Source organism: Cyanistes caeruleus, chromosome 1 (assembly GCF_971803275.1).
Source record: "Cyanistes caeruleus chromosome 1, bCyaCae1.hap1.1, whole genome shotgun sequence".
Classification (NCBI taxonomy): Eukaryota; Metazoa; Chordata; class Aves; order Passeriformes; family Paridae; genus Cyanistes; species Cyanistes caeruleus.
This window is the reverse complement of record NC_141701.1, coordinates 146,437,446-146,462,442: the sequence shown is the minus strand read 5'-3', so window position 1 is coordinate 146,462,442 and position 24,997 is coordinate 146,437,446. Positions and strand designations below refer to the sequence as shown.

At 41.4% G+C, this 24,997-nt stretch overlaps 1 protein-coding gene across 26 annotated transcripts in view; it reads right to left on the bottom strand.

The window, feature by feature from the left end:
- Window positions 1-24,997, bottom strand: part of KMT2C (lysine methyltransferase 2C) — a 191,791-nt gene that overhangs the window by 112,550 nt on the left and 54,244 nt on the right. For all 26 annotated transcript variants that reach the window (XM_086865657.1, XM_086865666.1, XM_086865745.1 and 23 more), the window contains 3 exons: window positions 18,785-18,923; window positions 5,206-5,412; window positions 1,008-1,147 (listed from right to left, as the gene is read on the bottom strand). In XM_086865657.1, the coding sequence (XP_086721783.1) occupies window positions 1,008-1,147; window positions 5,206-5,412; window positions 18,785-18,923 (486 nt within the window). The remainder of the gene's footprint in view (window positions 1-1,007; window positions 1,148-5,205; window positions 5,413-18,784; window positions 18,924-24,997) is intronic.

The window sequence follows — 24,997 nt, the reverse complement described above, 5'->3', positions numbered from 1 at the left end:
TTCAAAATATAACTTTTACAAGAAGTTTCTAATTCAATTCTGGGGAAAAAAAATGCAAATTATGTATACTTCCAATGGAATTCTCTGACTGCTTTATACAGGAATTAGAAATGATGGTTTACACTAGTTCTTGAAATTAGTTATCAGCCAACTTAATAATTCAAGCTACAAAAAAAACAATCCCAAAAAAATCTCTGTACGGTTTTAGTAAGAGTTATTTACAAATAATAGAAACTTTAAAAATGTAGATTGATAAAGCTTCGCCCACCCATTTATACACACTATAGTAAAACTATTTAAACAAAACCATTGGATTTAATTTTTTCCTTTTAATTAGACCTTGAAACAAGTTTCCATAGTCATGAAAGACTGGCATTTTTGTTATTATATAAATGTATTTCTATTTTTTGGAGCAAAATATGTGAATGGACTACTGGAATCAAAGCATTTGGACACAGATGCCTCCTGAAAAAGTAATTAATAACTTAATTATAGAGAAGTTCAATTGAAATGAAAGAGCAGATGATAAACCAGACATTTTTCTGACAGAAAACCTGCATATTCTGGAAACATGCACATGCATTATGCCTCTACTGCTCTAATGATGCTGCTCTTTTAAATCTTCTGTTCCATTGTTTCCAATAATACCTGCAGCAGGAGATCAGGTAACATCATAGGATTAAGATTTTTGAGAATTATATTAAGCTGTGCCTCATTCCTTTTCCCTATTCTCCCCGAAACAGAATCATGGTACTGAAGGTATTACTACTTGAACACCAGTTCTGCAGCAGATTACAAACATTTTCCACACAAAGCTGAGGATTCTCTTTTCTGGAGAGAAGACTAAAAAACCACAATGTGACAAGGGCAAAAGCTACCAAAGCACCACCAAAAACTGGACAAACACCACAGCCATAAAAAAACCAACAGCTGGAAAATTTCACTCATGTCACTGTGGCTACTGTACTGCTACTGGACAGGGAGAAAAAGGTAACAATGGATCTTACCTGTTGGCTCAAATAAGGCTTGAACATCAATGTCATCTGGTAAGCCAACTAAACTGAGTTCATCCCAGAATTTGACAACCTGATCGTCAGAAGCAGTTTGGGTGCTTACACTTGTACATGATGCTATACTCGATCGAGATCTGTATCAGGAAGCAGAAAAACAAATTTAGAAGTGACCACATTCTTTGTTCAACTAGCCAGATACTAACAAACGATCCAAAACTCACAGCGAGTAAAATGTTTTCCTAATATGATAAAAAATAAATTAACACGAACTAAAGTCCTGCGTATACTTTATCCCAACACTTTCCCCAGTAACAGTTTCCAGTTCAAGCTGCTGTTCAGTAAACAAGCCTGCTCTCTTCCAATTCCTCAGGATACACACGCTTCTTTAAGTTTGATTCTATATACATTAAAACTTGCTCAACCCTTGGAATTGAGAATGAGGTAACAACATTCAGAAGCGAGGTGCTTATAGAAAATACTCCAGCTGTGGGGGGAAGGTAGAAAAAAGACCAGGACTTCAAAATCTGTTTGGAAATAAACATCTTTATACAATGCCATCAGATGTTAGGTGGGGGGGAGGCAGAGGAAAAGGAGGGGGGGAGGGAAGGGGAGGGAGATTAAAAAATGCAGTGATATAAAGATACTATATTGTACTAGTTTATAACCTTATTAAATTGTTCCCCAAATTCTAATCTCAACAGAAAACAATTCACACAACTCAGATTACTGCATTTTAAAAAACATTAGCGATGACTCTACATTTCCTGCAGGCTAAAGAATATCTTAGACATCTAAGGGTGTGCAGTTAGGCCTACTGATAAGAGACCTGATCACTGATACCTCAACAATTGGTAGGAAAGGTGGTGCTGCATTTTCCATTAAGATTCTTTGAACTTGATTATTCTCTGCTATTAATAACTCAATTGTATGCATTTGTCAATAGATACAGTAACCACTGGAACCTGTGATAATTGCGCTTTCCTGAAAACTTTGTTCTGGTTCAGTCATTACATTCATAAATACATTTTAAAACCCCTCAGTTTATGGGAAAAAGAGTAACATCTCTCTTGTACCACCCAGGAAAACTTAAAAGTTTTTTATTATTACATGGTAACTTCATGACCTGCCTAATTTTTAAAAAAAAATCGACCCCAAAACCTATTAACTGTGACACTATCAACATCTAAAACATCCTTAAAAAGCAGTATGTTCTGTTTGACAAAAGTGGTTCTCAACACCATTCATGTCCACTGGAATTACCGAATAGTTTGGATTGGAAAGGATTTTGTTCCAACCCTCCTACAATGGCCAGAGACATCTTCCACTCTCCCAGGTTGCTCTAAGGTCTGTCCAACCTGCCCTTGAACACTTTGAAGGAGGGAGCACCAACAACTGTTCTGGGCAGCCTGTGCCAACACTTCACCCCCATGAACATGGAGCCTCCTCGACCACCAAACTGCTACTCACAACACTGAAGCTTAAAGGATCTTTAAGAAAAACTAAATCCCAACTGACAAGGCATTTTTCTGCATAAAAAAGCTTTCTCACACTATCAAACCAATCCATTTACAGAACTTCTCAATTTACTCTGCAATCTCACCCTGCAGAGAAACACTTTACACAGACTTCTCTGAAAATATTACTTCATGTACCTATAGAATACAGCCTGAGGCGAGGGTGTTACTTTTACTAGCTTCAAGAAAAGCCACTTTTCTGTATCAGCATTACACAATGTGCACTTTTCCACCACCAACACGATGACAAAAACATACAATGTGCACCCAAGCAACCTCAGTGAGTGCAGAACACTCTCAGAAGCTTCTGCAGCAGCAGCACAGCCACAGACAGGTCTGACTCAGGGAGTCTGGCAGAGCCAGCAGCTGCCTCCCTCACTGTTTCCCTCCCGGGCTGGGAGTCAATCCCCCAATGCCCTGTCTTGCTCCACATCGCTCGTGGCTCTGCATCCCTGCCCCACATCATCACCACTCCACACTGCCCATGCTTCTGCATCACGATCCCACCCTCCACCCCTCATCTTCGCCTGGCCCACAGCTCCGCCTCACCATCCTGCACCACTGTAACACATCACCCTTCAGCATTACTGTAACACAGCACCCTACAGCAGCACCACTGTAACACATCACCATCCTGCACGACTGTAACACAGCACCACCCTGCACCACTGTAACACAGCACCCTTCAGCATTACTGTAACACATCACCCTTCAGCACCACTGTAACACATCACCATCCCACACCACTGTAACACAGCACCATCCTGCAGCACTGTAACACAGCACCCTACAGCACCACTGTAACACAGCACCCTACAGCACCACTGTAACACATCACCATCCTGCACGACTGTAACACAGCACCACCCTGCACCACTGTAACACAGCACCCTTCAGCATTACTGTAACACATCACCATCCTGCACGACTGTAACACAGCACCACCCTGCACCACTGTAACACAGCACCCTTCAGCATTACTGTAACACATCACCATCCCACACCACTGTAACACAGCACCATCCTGCACCACTGTAACACAGCACCCTTCAGCACCACTGTAACACATCACCATCCCACACCACTGTAACACAGCACCATCAGGCACCACTGTAACACATTACCGTCCAGAATCATTGTAACACATCACCATCCCACATCACTCCTTGCCCTCTGCCCCACAATGCCCTCAACAACACATCACCAACCCACATCACCAGTACCGCCCTTGACACTGCACCACCCTCAACCCCACACTGCCCACTGCTCCACCTCACCACAGTGCCCTCAACCCTGCACCACCCACAGCCCTGCACCACCCACAACCCCTTCACCACCCTCAACCCTTCACCACCCACAGCCCCTTCACCACCCACAGCCCCTTCACCACCCTCAGCCCCTCACTGCCCTCAACCCTGTGCCTCCCACAGCCCCTCACCACCCTCAATCCCACACCACCCACAGCTTCTCACTACCCTCAACCCCACACTGCCCACTGCTCCATCTCACCACAGTGCCCTCAACCCTGCACCGCCTACAGCCCTGCACCACCCACAGCCCTGCACCACACACAGCCCCTTCACCACCCACAGCCCCTTCACCACCCTCAACCCTTCACCACCCACAGCCCCTTCACCACCCACAGCCCCTCACTGCCCTCAACCCTGTGCCTCCCAGAGCCCCTCACTGCCCTCAACCCTGTGCCTCCCACAGCCCCTCACTGCCTTCAACCCCTCACTACCCTCAACCCTGTGCCTCCCACAGCCCCTCACCATCCTCAATCCCACACCACCCACAGCTTCTCACTACCCTCAACCCCACAATGCCCAAAGCATAGCTGTGGCCTGTAGCCCTGCATCATCACTGGCTCCCCTCATGCTTCTCTATGTTGCAGCTGCTCTGTCACACAGACAGCACTGAATAATCCCACATCCACCATCAATCCTGAATGAATCCAAGTCAACACAAGTCCCCAGTGACAGGACCCCCATGCCCATGACAACATGGCCCTGATCAGCCCCATCCCAGTGCCCTCGCCAGACACACCATGTACTGAGCACCCTCCACTGTGGGGCCAGGAATGCCCCTGCCATCCCCCACAGTCAGTGAGAGGCCTGGGGACCATGAGCAAAGCCCCCTGTCTAGGAGAGCTGCCAGCAAACCCCACTCCTGCAGGGCAGGAGCCACGGCTGTGTGCCCTCAACAGCACAGGCACCATGGCAAGAGCCAGCGCTGGACGGCAAGAGGAGAGGCTCCAATCAGGGGGGCAGAGGCTACCCATTATTCCAGGTTACACAACACATGAAGCGTCAGAAATCCATACTCTTCCACCCTTTATGTGTACTTTTACTTCAGCATCACAAGTAGATGTGCTTTACAGTAGCTATGTCTCTTTTCTGTGTTCTTCCAGAGTGAAGATTCTCACTTGGGAAAGAAACAAATCCATTTTTAAAAAGCACAAGAGACAGCCACTGCTATACTGCTCACGTGTTGGTTGCTCTGGGGCTGTTTTTAGTTCAGTTTTTGTATGCATTGATTTTCTTCACAAACATTAATATTAAAAACCCACATCACACAAATACATGGTAGTTGCCTATTGTAGTACAGAACCAGTAAAGATCCTTCCTGAATTTTGTGCAAAATAAAAAATCTGCATATTTACTGTAGGACAGACTTACTTCTTCTGGCCTCTCTGTTTGCGTGGCACTGAGTTTTGCCTTGGAGTTCTCTCACAAGCTCCATCGGTGCTGTCGCTGGCTTCACTCTTATTTAAAGGCTGATTTTTCCATGGGATAACATACCCAGGAGTGGGACCGAATTGTTTTAAGTCTCCTTGTCCTAATGAGCTCCGTTCTCCACAGTAACAAAAGGCGCAGAGTTGTTCGCTGTAAAGGGAAGATCATTACTTCTTTATTAGGGGAAAACCAGCAGAGGATACTCCATCGAAGAGTAAATTTCATGCTAATTTAACCCTTTATAATAAGACAATAAAATCTCCCACATGCTGTCAGGTATCAGAATTCAGCATTCAGAAACACTATTTCCAGCTAATTAGCAGTTACATTAAAATAACTTTTTTTTTCTGTTCACAAAACTGCCTGATTAACAAAGCAAACAAAAAAATGTCCATGTTATATTCAAATTATTAGAATTTCCAAAATTCTGTGTGTCTAGACACATGCCTGCTAAAAGGCATCAAAATGCTACAGAACACATACATTACATTATAGAACATTATAACACATACACCTTTCTGGAAGCACATACAGTTTATGTTTAACACAATGTGCAAATACTATGCTCTAAAAGGTTTACTAAAATGGAGAAAAATGGAATAACGAGAAGACCACAGCAGTGGCTACAGTCACACATGCCAAAGCACACCACATACACAAATCCAACCATCCTCATTTACTTCAATATTTAAAGACAAAATGATGTCTAAAAGTTTTACTGGAAGAATTTTATATTTACAGAACTGTGACCGCTGCAATACCCCGTACCATTTGCAATTATGTTTTAACATGCACAACATAGTGACAGGATTGAAATGACAGCTCTGACAGCACTCCTTGTGTCACATCATATGGAAGCTACTGAAAAATATTTCTATAATAAACATACCCACAAACTTAAAATGTGAACTTCTGCAACTAATGCAGTTTGCATTAAAGGAAGGCCATTTAACACTTCTTTTTTTTTTTTTTTTTTAATGCTTAAATGAGCAATTCTGTTTTCTTCGTATTTCTGCCCCAAAGACCCCAAAAAGATGCCTCAGGGAATCAGGCACTTGGAGAGAGGCTTAGTTATGTCTGGATTCCATTTAAATAGATTTCAGTGCATCTCCAAGGTGGCACATTTGGATTTGGGACACTCTGTGCTCTGTGAGTGAGAGGAGGAAAGTGAAGTGGGAGGAAGAGAAAACCTTAAGGCTAAACTGCTGTAAAATATTTACTAAATTCTGGGGGAAAAAATAAAGCCTCCTGTGCTTTTCAGCCTGAAGAGACAAGAACAGCAAGAGAAAAAAGTGTAAGTGGAAAAGGAAAGTTCCAGATCAGAAGAGAAAACCCTGAGAATCCAACAAAGCCGCTGATATTTGGTTTATCATACTCTGGGATGGCTCCTCTTGCTCTCACCATAGAGAAACAATAGGAACAAAGAAAAAGAAGAAAAAAACCTGAAGTTGTCTACTACTGCTGGTAATACCAGACAGTCAGATGTGAAGGAAAGGAGAAGAGTTTCATGAGCCCAAAATGAAGCCAGAATGAAGCCAATTGCTTTTATTTATGGTTGACAGGTAGGACTGCACTTTCATTAAGGCAGATGGACCACTGAGAACATGCAGGTTGGTGGGCAGATAAATTAAATCCCATTCATGGTTCTGAAATTACACCTTCCTATGGTACTGTTAGGAAACATTTGTCCTCATCTCATGGCCTCGGCTGCACACCCCTCACTGATCTGCCTCAACACACAACCAGAATGAGCCAGAACAACCCCCGGAGCTGATGGCAAATGTCTGACACGTTCCAGAAATCTTTAGAAAGAGATGTCCAAAGACAAAAAAATCCAAAGAAAATATGGATAAAGGTAGCGTGAGAGCAGTAAAAAATGAGGAGTTACACTGAACAGTATGTAAGCCTATTTCACAGCTAGCTTTCAGTGTGATAGAGCAACCAATACACTATTATTTGTCTGTCAGTGACTGTAACCACTGGACTGCCAGTGAAACCTGATCTGGCCTCACAAGCAGAGTTCCTAAGCAGGGAAAGCAAAACTATTTATGCTGGTTGAGACTAGAGAGACTTGTGAGGAGAATTAAGAGATTTAAACAGGCAACACCATGGTATATAAATTACACTAGTTACACACCCAAGATTATCCACAGTGGAATAAATAATTATTCATACATTCTGTTAGGACAGACTATCACTGCTCATTAAAAGACTTGAGGATAATTACAAACAAATAAACAACGCTCTTTAAAGTGGAGTCATAGCAAATATGCAATAATATTAAAGTCTATAAAAGAGAAATATGAAACAGTAATTAAGAAAAAAAAACAAACTAACTTTTCAAGTGGTATTATTTGAAAAGGCATATAGGAGTAAAGCTGGTATTTCTGGAGCCTGTAAGGCAGCTCCAGCATCACAACTTCCAGCAGTAGCTTTCTGCAAGCAGAGTGGAGTGAAACAACAGGAGCAGTGAGTTTCACAGCTACTCTGCAGCGTGGTGCAGACAGCTGTGGAGCTGTCAAGAATCATATGGCTTGTGCTACTGCTCCTGCTCCAGCAGAGCTGGGGAACGCAGCTGAACCGAGTGCTCACCATGGGGTGGGGGCTGGGGGAGCCTTCACTGAAGGCTGTTTGCACATGGATGCAGAAGTTAAAGACAGGAGCAGCAGAACGTGCCCAGAGCACTGCCAGAACACTGTGGGGCTGAGATACAGGGGAGAGATTATACAGAGGGGGAAAAAAGGTTTCACAATTGCCAAGGGGGTAAGCAGAGGGGCTTCAACTGTACCCACAGCCAGACACTCAAAAACACTCAGTGGCAGTCAACTCCCAGCCTCCTCTGGGATGCTGGAGAGACCCTCTGCAGGAAAGCCACGCTGCTCTGCCTCCTGACATGCCACAGCTGCTGGCTTGTCATGCCGTATACAAAGTGGCCATTTCCATCATGTTAGCCTTTTAGCTTTAAGTGCTCAGTAAATATTTTAAGTTATGTCTGTATGGGCAGAAGGTAGAGATTTTTTCCTATCATTCGAGGACTGCAGAAAGTACTTAACAAATCTACTTTCCATATGTCAATATGCAATTAGAGGATCTAAATCTGTGATGCAAGAAGAACTCTCATATTGAAGATAACGAAATAGAGTTACTGGCAAATCTTAAGATCAAACCCTAGATCTGTTATCATAATTAACATATTTTAAGAACAGGATAATTCAAAATGGGATAAAAAGCAAGAGACGATGTGTCACAAATCTTTTTATAAGATACTAAGAAAAAAGAAGCTCATCAGTACTCAAATCATTTAAGATATATCTTAGGCTCTCCCAAAATGTAAGTTCATCATTATCTATAACTTCAATTTAAATTACATATTTTCCCATGACAAATGCTACTTTCTTATAAAAGTTTAAAGATCCAGAGGTGGTTTATTACCAGGAGGTGCTCCTATACCTCACCTCATCCCAGAGGATTTCACAGATTTAAGCACAGAAAATTTAATACATAACACTGAGGAAAAACTGTGCTCAGAATGAACCAGACATACTGGGTTTTGGGGATGCAGTAAGAGGCAGAAAAGCTAATAATCTCTGAAGCTAATGTCTGTTCCCACAGGAGGAGATCCAGACTTGGATCTTGTTTGAAGGATGCCCTTTCTAACAAGAAACATGTTGATCCCATCACTCTTTCACAGCCATTCTCTTTTACAGGTTCTTATTTCATCAGGTCAGTGTCTCTTCTTCACGCATTCACTCAACCCCCTGACAAAAATCTAAAGTGCTATAATCCTCCCCTGTCCACATCCTGACAAAGGATAACAAAATGTCCTGCAGCCACTTAATCCTGAAGGAAAGGAGACCAGTCACTATTTCCTCTACTTGACTGATGACAGGCATCAGGACTCATCCTAAAACACAGACTTTCCCACTGAAACAACTTCATTTCAACACATGCAGTATTGGGCAACTAATTGCACAATATTAAATCACAACCAGAGGAGGAGAAACATCTGGTTTGCTTGCAAATATTCAGTCAGAGAATTAAGGTAAACCTGAGAGTCCCTTAAACTTATTTATTAACAAAATTAAGCCTTAGCATCAGGATTACCAACACCTGTAGTTGTACTTCCAGGAGTCAGGAGAAGCCCCTCCTGAATCTTTCTGAGCTGGGAAATGGCACTGGCTAATCCTGTGTCAGGCAAAGCTCCTAGATAACAAGCAGACGTGGAGACTGGCTCATGCAAACATATTTTGTTTATGCTGTGGCCCGTATCTCACAGATGTGCACTCGTGAGCACTGTGCGGCTTCTGGAAATCTTCAGATGTGTCCACGGGAGGTTGTGTGACCCTCAAGAGTATCTCACTCTCACTCTCCTGCCTGTTTTTCATACATGGGTAGAATGCACCACAAGCTACAGTGATATGGGGCACGTCATGCTCCCACATCTCCATGTATACAGCTGGGGGAATAAATCTTTATTCCTCATTCTCACAGGAATAACTTCCTTCCTTTCCATGTGTCCAGGGCTCCCACACAGCTGAATGCCAAGCCAGACAGTGAGTGGCCTATGCTGAGCACATCTGTCAGTGAGATGCTTGAAGTTATCCAACACTTTGTACTCAATGGTGAGGGTGGCAGGCTAAAGCAAATCCTGCAGCTGCCTGCTCTGAAGAGGGGTGTTAAAGGTGCCCTTCTTTCAGGAGAGCCTGCACAGGGGAATCCAAGCATCACACAGAGATGAAGAGGAGGATATCAACAGCAGGAGAAATTCAAACTCTTGGATTCAGATCAAGGGATGCTCACCTTGTAACTTTTCTGAAATTCCTCCCAACCTATTGTGGGGCTGATATTACCAGAAGAGTTTTGCTGTGCATTCACCTTTCCCAATTAATCATACTAAAACCAGGTTTAAACAGGAAAAAACAATGGACTATATTTGAGAAAATGCAAGGCATGGCAATTCTAGTAAGATCCACTAGCTATAGCCATTGCCTCAACATTAAACACTCAAGTTGCAGATGATCACTACTGCCATTTGCCATGATAACAATTGCACTAAAGTTAAAAAGAAGCCCAACTCAGAAAGCATCAAGATCTCTTTCATTCAGGATTTGGGTTGAAAAAGAAAGTGAAGAGGGTATCATGCGACTTTTGCTACAAATTTGTCTTAGTGGAATTATGCAATAATTTTCCTCAATGCCTGGAAATGCCTTCAGAATGTCTTTTCCACACACTACTTGTTACAGAGATTTACAGTGTTTTTAACATCTATTTTTCACAATTAAAATTAAGCTCAACACAGTGAAATGGACTATTTGGGAGCAAAACAGAACTTCAGAACATCGTTTGTACTAATTACTGAAGCAGACTGATGAAAATTGGCCTTGAGAATTCTTCTTCCACCTAACCTTGTTAGTAATTTTAACATATGCTAAAAGGCTAAGCTAAATGCTACAGGGGACCTCTACCATTTATTTAGCCCTGCCAAGTTGTGCTAATGCACAAAATACCTTTGCTCTTGTTATATGTTGTGTTATTTAAAGAGTAAAGTGATTTTCTCCTTAGTGAAGACGCACCGTTGTATCATTTATGTAAATTCAAATCAATACCTGCAAGCTGCATTTTTAGTGAAGGAAAAAAACCCTACATTTCTGTCTTGAAACAAGACTGGGGATCTGCATCGGTGTGAGTTCAAATAGATGTGAGATATTCATAGAGGTAAAGTTACTCTGAAACTCAATGAAGCCAGCATCATCTAAATATTCTGTAAATATCTGGACCTCAATAATAATGAAGCTTGGAAAGAAAATACTGAAGAAACATCACTAGGTGAGGCATAACAGCTTCACATTGATAAAGGATTAACAACCCAATAAATTACCCTTCTGAATGAAGGATACTAAGGACAGACAAGGATGGAAAGGACAAATGGAGACACCACAAAGAGAAAGAAGAAAAATAATCTACGCTAAAAGCTATATTTAAGCATTTGACACAATCTCCTTCCAATAGGTAACTGAATCACAGAACAACCTCAAATTGTGAAGTGGCACTATTTACTATTAAAAAGATTTGAGTTTCAAATAATTATTTAACTTATGCAGCATAATTCTTTTCAAAAAAAGAATTTTGAGACAGAGCTCATATGAACTTCAGGCAAAGAATTTAAAAAGTTTATACAAAGCAATTAAACTGCATTAGACAATAACTACTTTCCAATTTCGTCAAACCAGCACAGTTGGAGTTCTACAGCCATATAATCAACTTAATGACACTCTTCTCATTTGAATGAAAGAAAACATTACCCTCCAAACACAACCAAAACAACACATCCTTACTGACATTTTGAAATTTAGAAAATACGTTCTTATTCACCACAAATTGTGTCAGCTTTAATTTAAACAAGTATTTAAAGCTCAGTTAGGGTTTAACATACCCTAGCTGCAAGAGGAGTTAACAGAATGCCAGTGCTGAAAAAAGTGAATTTAGGGGTCTAATTCTAAGGCCCTCTAGATAATTCCTTAAGGTCCATGTGAACTGATTTGTACTCTCAAGTAACAATCCCCTACAGAATGCAATTTATTGTACCTGTAAAGTGGCAATTCATGCAATTCTGAGAGTTTTCTTCACCTCTGAGGGATAAAAGTCAAAGAATAAGAAGTCGTGTAGCTTCAGCCTTCAGTATGCATCTGTGCCCAGGAAGTATTGTCTGTGTAAGCCAAATTTTCTCTTTTGGTAATTAAAAAATACTACACAGAATGGTTTGGGGTGGAGGGACTTGAAACACCATCCAGTTCCAACCCTCCTGCCAAGGCAGAGACACCTTCCACTACAACAGGCTGCTCAAAGCCCCATCCAGCCTGGCCTTGAAGACTTCCACGGATGGGGCAGCCACAGTCACACTCAATCCACACGGAGGTGCCAGCCTCTCTTGAAGGCAATTTCATACAAATACTAAGTAGTGTCTTACTATCTGAAAATTACTGAGACTTAGCATTTAGCAAGCTGGCTTCAAACAGCAGTTTTTCAAGAAAGCTTCATCTAAGCAGGATAAGCAGAGGCACAGGGATACCAAAGAGGAGGCAGACATGGTACTATCCACGCCCCCCCAGTATTCAAGGCCTACCTGTGTCGACTGTGATTCCTCTACACTCATTCTCAGTTTCTCTTTCATGAAATTGCCCAGTCTGCTCTTGACCACACCTAAAGTTTCAAGGTTTGGCAAGGATGTCTCCATAGACAACCCTCAGCTGTACAAAGAATCACCTCCTTTTATTTTGCATCTAACCCTTGAAAGTTTCACTTGATGACACTCAGTTTCTTGCATTAAAAGAAACTAAACAGTCAAGATACACCCACCTATCCCACTCCATCTATGATTCTGAAGCTTCCTTCTCCAACATGTTTTACAAACTGAAGGGTCCTGAATTGTTTAAATGGAATCTACTTCAGATCTTTGATCAACCCTTCTGTTGTTCTGTAAAACGTTTTAAGTTTTACTATATTAATTTCTGAAGTTACAGATAGACTTTCTGTAACCCTATGGAAATTGGTCCAAATTAACTTCTCTAAACACCTCACCAAGCAGACCCCATGTGCTTCAGAAGAGCTTTAGCACGTTGAAGCTACGAGCACAAAGATTCTCTCTTCACTAAGCACACTCTCTCAGCCCCTATGTGAAAGCAGACTCCATATGCTCCATCCATTCCCTGTGAATGAACATCCTTCTGGCAAAGGTCAGAGACACTCACAGGGGATCATCTCTGCAACGACAGCTCTGGGGTGCTGTGAGTGCAGATTTTACCATTTAAATTGCTTGTACTTTCCATCAGCTTTGGTATGGAAGCAAGGAAGGAATGCAGGGCACAACACTGAGTTTGCAGCATGAGGGAAATGGAAGGTGCTGGAGAAATGGGACTATTGACTATGGGAAATAGCACAGATCACACAGACAGCCAAAGGAAACAAGAAGAAAACAGACACAGCTGACAAGGCAATGAACAAGAAAATGGGATAAAAGGGTAAGAATAAATACCATGTAACGAACACCTGTCTAGAAGGCACTGGAAATGGATGGAAGGAAACTGCACATCAGGCAAAGAGACAAAGAAGAGTAAACCTCAACTAAGTGAACCATGAAACAATGATTAAAACCGATGAGCAGTTTAGAATTAGCGAAGAGAATGAGAATATGAGCATTCAACAACAGAAAAAAACCCCAAGAGACTGGCAAAGGAAGGCGAAGGGAAAAAAACCAAATGGAAGAGGTGATATATGGAAGAAATGAGAGAAAACACTGTATTCACTTAACACTGAAACAGAAGATCCCAGACTATTACCACTGTGGATACCCTGTATCTGTGCAATCCCTGACAAAGCAGGCATCCCCTGCTGTGAAGGGTACTGCCCTCTGCCCTCCAGCATGGCCTGACACACTGCCAGCCATGGGGTGCTTCTGTCTGTCTGACTCCCCATCTCCCAGAGGACAGCAATGTTGTCCAGGTGTCAGACCTGACCTGCCAGGGCTCAGACTGCTGCTCACCAGTGCAGGACTTGTAAGCAGCAGTGCAGACCCAGGTGGAGACAAGCAGTCTTAGGACGGAGATGAAACACAAAAAGTGTCTAAGAACATCTGTGAGAAGCTGAGAATGGGACTCCAGAAGCCTGGAGTACCTGCTCATGGCTGGGCAGGAGGTATTTCATGGTTTCGGTGGTTGGACCTTCCTACAGAACAGATTAAATCATGGACCAAAGGTCTGTGCAACTTAAAGGCCCAGCCATGAATGTCACTGATTATGGTGTCAAATCCCACGAGGCACAAGTTCTACATGAGAGCATTAAACACATTATGGCCACAATGGCAATTGTTCAGCCTAAGCAAAAGGCAGAATTTTGGCTGCCTCTGAAACCCTTCTTTGGCCCCATTTGTGTGACACGCCTTCTGTGCTCTGAGAAAGACACAGACCATCTGGAGAAAACTCAAACCAGCAAGGATCTGAGCTCAAGAAAACATCATCTACAAAGAAAGTAGGAACAAATTTGGGATTTCTGTTACGAGGTAAAGCATGCTGGGAAATAAATGAGAGGCTTTTGCACAAAGCTGTCCTCCATTATCCTTGGCAGATGGTATGAGTAGTAATGGAATAAACCCAGAATGAGGAGAGTGTGGGTTAGATATGAGGAAAGTGGTTCCAACAGTAAAAACAAAGAAGAGACTGGAAGGGACTGTTTAGGGAAGATATGGAGTTTTTATTACTGCAAGATTTAAGAGCAGTTTATATAAGTTTGTGTCAGGAATGACAGCTGTAGATAACTGCCTTGGAAAAGGAGGTGAACCAGATGAGTTCCAAAGGTCCCTTCCTGCCCTATAAATCCAAGGCGAAGTTGCTTCAACAATGATTTGTCACAGAATTCTTGAGACCATTTCCCTAACAATGCATGAACAAACAGGATGGAAAAGCAGTAAATATTTAACTTTTTTTCTCATTTTTCAGTGTGTGGTCTTTGTCTTTAGTTGTGCCCTGCTAGCCAAATCAGTAATTTCACTCTGGGTTTGACTGGTAATTAATATAATGCTGAAGTAGTACTTTACTTTGGAAGACAAAGGAATGGTATGCCTTCTTTCCAGATGTAAATCACTGGTTTCAGAGGAAGATACCATAAATGCTTATATGGATCTAGAGCTGGAAATGTAAAGGCAAAACTCTGCAATGACTTCAAATGCCCTGTGTCATGCATAAGGTCCATTCTCTGCAGAAACAATTATTGGAGAAAAACATTCACACAGAACTGCAAACTGTATCACAGTACAGGTTCATGAAAAGAAATAATCCATTTCAAAATTAATCTTAATGCTGTTTGCTCCTCAAAACATGTTCTTGACTTTACAACTTCAACACATTTTTTAACATACTTTAATATTAAATCTTTTATCTAAATACCTCCTGCCTAGAGACCTAGCTTTTCCTTCCATCACTACAGTACTATTCTGTCCAGACTGTCTACTCTCTGCCACTCCACAATTCCTTTTTCCACTGAGTTTTGCTCTGAGTGTTACAAATTTTGTAATATGCTTTAAGATTATTAAAAAAAAAAAAAAAAAAAAAAGGAACTAAGAGAAGTTCACTGCTATTTTTTTTCACTATTTTCTTTGTTCACGCGATCTACAGATGTCCACCAACCACTTCTTTTCTATGGAATAAAGCACCCAAGCCCTCCATCTCCACACTCCAGATTTCATCCTAGCAGCAGCAGCAACAAAGTAACAGGGAATGGCGCAATTGGTCTGGAATGAAAATTACGTGCTTTGTCCAATTACAAGTGAAGCAAGAAAGCAGGAAGGTGTTTTGCCAGTTCTTTGGTTTGGGTTTTTTTCTGTAGTTTTAGCAACAATCTCACAAGAACAGATATTTAAGCAGGCCAAAGTACCAAAATCAAAAAGAGCTGTGTGAAAACCTCAGATTTAAGAATGTTCCGTCTTCATGATTATGGCAAAAGGACTGAAAACATGCAATTAATGTGATTCACAGTCTCCGAGAGCAGACAGAAAGTAAAATGAATCAAAAGGTGTTTTGTTCTTCTATGAAATTGTGTTTCTAGGCCATTCTCATTAGCTTTTAATGCCAGGGGTTGCCAATGTGGGAAACAGAGGAGGAAGGTGGAAGTGGGCTCTGCTCTGAGTCGCAGCCGGCTCCTGGCTCCCTGCCTTCCCCAAGGGCTGCACTTCCCCTGCTCTCTGCAGGCAGCACAAACCAAGGCAGCAGATTCCTTTCGAAGAAGCTGGATTCCACTCAGCCTTAAGTCCCGGGCTGACAGAAGCTTCTCACAAGGCTTAGAAAAAGAAAAAAGGGAACAACCAAAGGAAAAGGCTCCAAAATCCATGACGCTCATGATATATAGGAGCTGGCAGTGTTACTCCTGCCGCTGCCAGGCTTGGGAGTTTATCTTTGCTTGATGTTATTGCCCCTCCCCACATGTGGTCAATAATTCACTCGCTCCTTTCAAGCACACGCCTCACCCCTTTTCAGCCTCCCTACCCCAGTATGGCTCAGACTCTCTTTATTTTAATGGGATTTTAACACATTGCTTTCTGAGCACTACTCCTGAATCTGTTGTTTAATTCCCTGCCCCAATCCCACTCGCTGTCAGTAGTTCTCTTGGTTTTCCATATCCCACCTCAGGAAGGTTCCAAAATTTACCAGCTCTCTCGCCTTTCTCTTGAATGTTTTTATTTAGCCGCAGTCTCGGGAAGGATCCAGAGAAAAATACCACACAAGCCAAGCTCTGGCTAATGTCTCAGCTACTGAGATCTCCTTTCTCATTTTGACATGACCTACTATGTTAAAATCACTGGTTTTCAGTAGAAAAATATTTAGTTTTTTCACGGAAAATACTTTATTTTATGCCCTGTGCCCTGTGTTTCTCTAATTCCTTTATCTTCACTAACAAAGACAGAAACACAGAATTGTCTTATAGTCAACTCTGAAAAAAGCAATGCAAAAGTAGCTCCACCTACACCTATATCTACTTCTTGTGGAGGCTTGGATTCTTTTCTGTCTTCAAGGCAATATCTGCTCTGTCTGTTATGATATACTCTCATAATTCTCCTATGTCTCACATACCTAAAGCTATTTTTAAATATACAAACACTTCCATTTTATTAGAAAGCGTAAGTTACTTATATTATAAAACAGAAAAGCTTACCAAGAAAGAGATGAAGCTGGTGAGTATGAATTATTTGGAAATCAGCTTTAAAACTACTTCTCCAAGTTACAGTTTTAAGGCACTGTGGAGTCACACTTTATCCTGAATCTTGATTCATTTCCTCCTATCATTACACAACCACTAGCAATGTCTATTATTTCAGACACTGTATTTTCTCCTAAGAAAACACAGTCAATTCAGCCCCCAGAATTCAGCCCTCCAAACCCTGCACGACACAATGTCGGTAGCAGCACTACACAGATGATGACACAAACAATTGATCAAAAGTCACAGATCAGAAGAGGTTTTTTTCAAGACTCACTTCCAGAGAAACCCTGACACCTGGGATTTTTCCACTGATATGAGGACATCAATGACTTCTGTGACTTACCCCCATTCTGCCTCTAAGCTTGAAATCAAAATTACCTGGGGTCAGAGAAACCCTCTGATTCCCAATTAACAGTTTTATACCTCCTCAATACATTTCTTTCCAAAATGTCAGAGACAGTCTGATCACTATTATTTTAATTAAAAATTAATAGTACTCAGCTTTTTAATGCTTTGATCAGCCAAAGCAATGAGCACATAATAGCCATTCCATCCTGACTGATCAAAGTCAACACTTTCAGTTGGAAGGAAGAATAAGTTGAGGGCAAATAAGGGCTGGCTCAGAACCAGGCCAAAGTTTTTTCAGGAGGCTGTTGTCCAGTTTTTAAGAAACAAGTCTATGGCTATGGAAAGTGGTGTAATCAAATATTCATGATAACAGCAAAAAAGTAACCTTGAGAAGAACAGAGAGCAGATGAAACAGCACTAAAATTTTTGCAAATGATCCAAAACAGGGTCAAATAATGAAGCAGAACAGCTGCTCAGTTCAAGTTGCTCTACGTATTTAGTGCAATTTAATCTCAGCCTTTGAAGATTCCATCAAGAACAGAAATTTTTAGGTATTTCACGCAGGTATATGCACAAGAACTATTTAACTGAATTTTCTGTGAGAAGCAAAGTAGTTCTTGGAATCTAAGAAGTTTGTGAGCATGTAAAACATGAAAATTATATATGCATCAAGTAGACTAAGTAATTTTTTTGTGCATGGAAAATATGCTTTGTGTTGGATTAAGAGGAAGAAAAATGATGACAACAGTTCTCTCCAAGTCTGTCAAAATATAATTATACCTGTAACTGTCTGGTAGCTGGTAACAGCACCTTCTGCAGCAAGACAGACCTGGTACTGGGTTAGAAAATATTATCAGAGCTTCACCAGAGAAGCTCTTCTAGAATTGTGTGACACTGTTTCAACAGTGACCACAGTCAGTGTGTTCTCGTCTCACTCATGTAACATAATACTTTCTCTGCTTTTAGGCTCATTTGTGTTAATAAAAATGTAAAAAAATACAAATGGTATTTTCTCTGTAAGAACACAGCAGATATGGTAAGAGATTTGGTTTACTTTGTTCCTGAAAATACACTCATACAAGCTGAAACATCAAAAATTACTTTATATAAATTTGCTAATATACCATTTCCTACACAGCGGGAAAGCTTCAATAATCACATTTTATCTCCTATACTTATGCCTCCTTTAATTTACCCAGCAAATATGCTGTAACTCAAGGGTTTCCCAGAGCAGTGTGAGGACAGCACTCACAGAACGTGCTTTCCACCTTGATCTCCCCATGTGCCAATTAAGGCACCAGGCCCAGCACATCAAAGCAGCGGCAGCGAGTCCCAGCCCTGTGCCCCGAGCACTCTGCACCCCAGAGCCCCAGCCCCAGCCCTGCCCCTGACTCAGCAGCCGCCTCCTCCGCGCTCTCTCACTCACCTGGTTTTGGCTTCCACACCCACGGAGGCGGTGGAGCTCGTGGACTCCTCGGACACGGAGTGCTGAAGGATTGGTGTTAGCTGCTTGGTGCTCTCCACTTCCGTCTGGGCATCCTCTTCTGCAGACTGCTCCTTGACTTCTGGGTGAAAGAATACCAAAAAAAAATAAAAATTAGTATTTTATCTGCACCTGGAAGCCTTCCCTTGCACAGAAAACATCCATTTTATTTACAGATGGGTTAACCCATGTAAATATCTTCTGCCACACAACAAAATTAAAAGAATAGGAAATTATCACATCTAGCTAAAACATGAAACTAGATGCTTACAAAATTATTTTCATAACACAAAATGCCACGGTGAACTAAAGCTGTTCAATAGCAACAAGGAATGGGGTGAGGGGAGAGCTGTTCAGTGACAAACTTCACACAAGGCTGGAGTTTTAGACATTTCCATTCTCCCCACATCTCTCACGTACCTGCTGTGTCAGCCCTGAACAAACATCACAATGTTCACTAATTTGGTGTATATTCAACCTTTTTTCCTCCTCTACTACCTTTTACTTTGTTAAATTCCCTGCACAAATTCATTCCTGGTTACACTAACTATGCTGGCACAGGGTTGAGGAGGTGAAGGAATGAAGGACATGGTTTATGCCAGCTTAAACTTCTTTCTGAACTGAAGGAACATAACCAATTTTTAGCATGCCTTTACATCAACTTAGTTGTTAGATGTATATATAAATAAATACATCTACAGTTGAAAATTTTAGATTTAACTAGAAAGTTTGGTTTCGCTCTTAGACATGAAACATGAAGTTGCCACTGTCTGCGTAACTTTAAATCCTCTTCCCAATCACTTCCCCCTTTGCTTGTAGTGAGTCAGGGATTTACCAGAAGGACATGGCAAAGTGCACCAGAACACACAGGAACAAGGTTCAAGGCTGTACAGCAACAGAATTTGGTGTTTCTGCACTCCTCTGTACTTTGATTTTTCAAACCTAAGCAACATAAAAATCACAAGACTCTGACAGATGTGCTCTGACATATCCAGCTTAAGATACACATGCCTCATTCTGCCTGTGTCCATGGTTTCTAGATCTGTCTCACACCCTTGCCAGAGGAAGGTCCCCTTCAAAATTCCCAGTGAACATGGGTTTGAGCTCAGAGGCCAGTACATACAGCTCTTGCAAAGAAGTCCAGTGAGAGTAAAGCAGCAGATTATTTAGAAAACTTCAGCAGAAAATACATTCACATTTTTTTAAAAAATAATGTACAACATGTCAAAATATAATTAAATATTGCAAAGGATAAATGACAAGTGGAGAAATGAAAGGGTAGAAGAATCTGCTACATGGGTGGGCATGCATAAAAACCTGCTGCAAGCTTTAATCTTATAAATAAAACCAGGAAAAGAGAAAATTTCTCAGAACATAAAACTGTGCAGCTTGGTCTAAAATACTGAAATCCTATGCCTGCTACAGCACATGGAAAATGGGAAATCTGTCTTGTTTCATGCACAGAGATCCAAGTAAGATTTTTCTTTAACCAAAAGTGAACTCATTTAGGAAGACAATGTATAACATTTAAAACTCTGTGAACACCTCTAAACAGTATTGAGGAGAAATAACATTAAGGCAAAAAAAAATCCTGTTCATGACAGAGTGCTCCAAGTATTTATCTGAGCTGGTGTAAACTGAAACTGCTTCTCCTATTTCAGTTATCAGTAACATACATCTGAAATGTTTTTTGGACACCTGAAACATCCAAAAGTGACCACCTTTCCAAAATCCAAATGGCTGGTATTAAACTCCTTCACCACTGCTCTGAAAAAAGAGTGCTGAATGATGATTTGACACTAAATAAATATCTTCTTGGGAATACATCTCTTGGAATAGTAAATGCCTCTGTACGGAAAACAAAACAAAATAAAAGCAAACCCCACACCCTCAGTTTTTGGCACATCTGAAGAAACATCCCTGGATGTTTCCTGGATGAAGATTCCCGAAAGAGGCAGTGTCCAGCAGAGCCATCATAGCGGTCTGCAGTGCGTTTCCAAGTATGTTGGATCCAAAAGACAATCTTGTGCCAGTAACCCCCAAATTTCTAAATGCAACCTCAATGAAGAGAGCAAAACATAAACACCTAGAAGACAGGCAGACGCCAAAGCACTCAGAACAAAACCCACAACACAGCCTGGGACAGCCACGCCTGAAGTGCTCCAGGAAGACCACCGGAAACCCCGGCCTTGCTCTGATCCATCTTGGCGACTTTCTTTAACCTAGTTAAACTGTGCAAAAGGAACTCTGTCTTTTTTGTGCGCCTGCTGAAACTTTCAATCGAGTGAAGGAAAAAAGCCATTTACTCTCTGCCAGCTTTCATCTCATTACCATTACTGGGCACCCAGCACACTGGGAAGGCAAAGTTCAGGGGCACTCACACTCACTCCCAGGAACTCTGGACTGTGCGAGAAGACACAGATTGTTTCACTACACATGACAACTATATGAGCTTACATCCTTATGGTGCATTTCCCCTGCTGTTTGCTTCTCCAGAGAAGGAGGGACCCAAATTATACTAAATGAGACAAACAACATCTCAGTTGCTGTCTCCGCAATAAAGCAAACTGTGCCTCAATATGCCGTTGGAAGCCTGAAAATACAGGCTCACTAAATAGCATCAAAGTAGTGTGTGTTACTTGCAAAAAAAACTTTGTGGAAAGTTTTCCTGCAGAAAACTGAGGAAGAACAGGAGCACTGCATTTCATGATTCAAATTCCTAGGAGATGGATCCCAGCACTGGCCTGGCAAGGGGACATCTCAAATACACCTTAGAGATGTTCATGGAAGCACCTTGCACAGTATGCTTAATGAACATCATCAGATTTGGTTATGGCATCCTACTTTGAAGCTACTGGGAATGAAGGATCGATCCATGGATGATTAACAAATGGGAAGCTCATTTGCAGATTCATATGTAATGTTTTGTTTTGTGTCCTCTTTTCATAATTGTTTTGGCACAATGAAGGTCTTGCCTATGTATAGTGAGTTAGAGGGGAAACTGAGATTTAAATAATCTAATTGTACAATTCCCCAGAGTCTCTAAGTTATTTTTTAATGTCATTATCCTTTACTAAAACTTTAGGAAAATACTAGGAAACACTGTACTCATTTTTTTTTATTATTTTAATACAATTATATTCATAGTTCTTTCTCACCTGGCTGCTGAGGACAGAAAAGCTTTCTTTTCTTATTACAAGAAATCACCCAAAATTGCAAGGACTAAAGTTCCTGTCCATATGGGCCATTGAAAGGCTTGAGAATTCCACACATTTTACAACTTGGGTAACTCACAGAATCACATCTGGTTGAGGCTGGAAGGTGGCCCAGAGCCACCTTGTCCAAACCCCTGTTCAAGCAGGGCCACCAGAGCCAGATATCCAGATGATTTTTGAGCATCTCCAAGGACAGAAATAGGAAATAAAAAGAAAAAAAATTCAATTGCCTAACATTGAAAGGGGACTGATATGCAGGGAAGTCACTGAGACTGATAAGATTTACAACACGTGTATTCAATTTCTCTTTTAATTAACACTTCCATCACATTTGCTTCAGTAAGGTGTATACAGTGGTGAAAAGATAATCCTTAGCTTTTACACTATTCAAGCTGTAATTTGGATTTTTTCAAATGAGGAGAAAGACACTTAACAGAGGTTCAAAGATTTCTTCTCATATTATTTTTATTCCCCTTTATAAAGCAGAATGCAGAGAACACTCAAAATAACAAACAGCATATAGCACCCCCAGTTGATTATGCAGACTACCCACCTTCCTAACAGTAGCTGGTCTCCTTATTTACATGTCTTATGTAGAGATTTACAACATTCTGAGTAATAATCATGTTTTCCTGCTCTACCTTCAGACCCCTTGGAAACCTCTCCCCATGTGAGACACACGTGGGACATGCAGACTCACAAGGGAAGCCCTGTTTTTTTAAGCCTCCCCTGTGGCAGGGCTTGTGGAAAGCAGGAGACTGGGGATAGTTGGGATTTTATTTCACAGCTTTCTTTGGGATGTGATGAAGCAACATCAACTTAAGATCTAAAATGTTCCATTGTTACAAACAATCCTTTTCTGTTTTCTAGCAATCACAAAGCCCTATTCTACAAGCTACCTGGGTAAACATACAACAAAATAAAGAGATTATGTGTGGGCTCTGCTGTGGCAATCAGGTCAGACATCAGCATATCCCAAAAGTTTTCTTTTAAATACTCAGAAACTACCCGTCTAGTCAAAACCTAAAAATACTGCAAGAGTTCTACCAGAAAAAAGACAAAACTTTAAAATATTATAATATTCATTAAGAAGTGACACTTAAACAAACAAACCCCAAATAACTGTCATAAACATAAAATTTATATTCTACTACTAAATTGATATTTAGATGCAGCAGGTTGACTGTTTAACCACCTTACTGTCAGACCTACTGAAAAGGCAAGCAATGAAGCTCATGTCATGAGCTTCCAAAACTTTCATTAAGAACAGAAAGTATTGCAGGCTGGAAAGTACTAAGATCACCAAACACAGTAGGGACATCCCAGGGATCTCAGCTGTTGCCTACCAAGATGTTCTGTGAGAGGGAGTAATGAGCTTCTGAAGGCAGACACAGCTATTTTTGCACAAGGAGGGGATAGTGCTGTGTCAGGAAACAGCCAATGGGACCAGGTGCCCCATAGGGGTCTGCAGAACTACAAACAACACCAAAATCCTCCAGTACTTTTGACAGATAAAAACCAGGTCACTGTAGCAACAATATGAAAAGAAACCTTAACAAGAGAATGCAAACTATGAATTTAAAACACCTACCTGTCCTGGTTTTGGCCACCATGGTTAATTTTCTTTTTAGTATTGGGTACAGTGCTGTGTTCTGGATTTAGGATGACATTTAATTTTGGTAACACACCGATGTTTCAGTTGTTGCTAAACAGTGCTTACTCTAAAGCAAGGACTTCAGTTGCCCATGCTCTGCCAGCAAACAGGTGCAAAAAGAAGCCAGGAGAGAGCATGGCCAGGACAGCTGACCCAAACTGGCCAGAGAGATCCTCCACACCATGGAACATCATGCCCAGCAGACCACAGAATGGTTTGAGGGACCTTAAAGATCATTCAGTTCCAACCTCCTGCCATGGGCAGGGACACCTTTCACTAGACCAGGTTGCTCAGAGCCCCATCCAACCCATCCTTGAACATTTAGAAAGATGGGGCAGGCACAGCTTCTCTGGGAAACCTGTGTCAGGGGCTCACCACTGTTCTAATCTCAATCCAGAGTTTTTACCTTTTTCCAATTCTCCTCCCCATACCAGTAGGGCAGGGAATGAGGGGGCACCTGTGCAGTGCTCAGCAGACAGCTGGGATAAATCATGATGCTGTCCAGTACTATAATTACCAAGTTTCACTCAACTGTCCCAGTTTAGGAACAAAACGAAAGTTTCCACTACTCAGAGCTCATAATTCTGTTACTGCTCTGGACACAATTTAATAGCAACATCACCTCTCCTGCCAGTGTCTGAGCAAGTCATGTGCAGAGATCTCTTAGGTGCAGCAAACTTTTTACAATAATCTGAAAGAGGGTAGTTTCAGATTACTATTAGAAAAGAATTCTTCCTGTGAGGGTGGTGAGATCCTGGCACAGGCTGCCCAGAGAAGCTGTGGATGCCCCATCCCTGGAAGTGCTCAAGGCCAGGTTGGATGTGACTTGGACAACTGTGGTCTAGGGGTCCCTGTCCATGGCAGGATGGTTGGAACTTGATGATCTTTAAGGTCCTTTCCAATCCAAACTACTCTACAGTTCTCTGATTTACTTACTATGTTAGATGGAGACAAGAAAACCTGGAGTTACTCTTCTTCTGTACACTCCACCGTACATTTTGATACTTTTGATTCAAATGAGCTCTTAACTGTTCTTAACTGTTAAATACATTTCATACAGAAAATAATTGCAAATTTTGTATTAGTTATAAAACAGAAACAAGACTCTCAATGTAGGACCATTTAAACTGTAATTCTGGTCACCTGAAAAACATAAAACCGTATTATGGATAGCCATAACATGGAACCTCCATGACTGAGGAAGTTCCTAATCTAGGAGGGTTATTCAACAGCACTCATCTGATTATTTTCCCACTAATTTGTTTAGGTCTTTTTGAAACCCAGGTC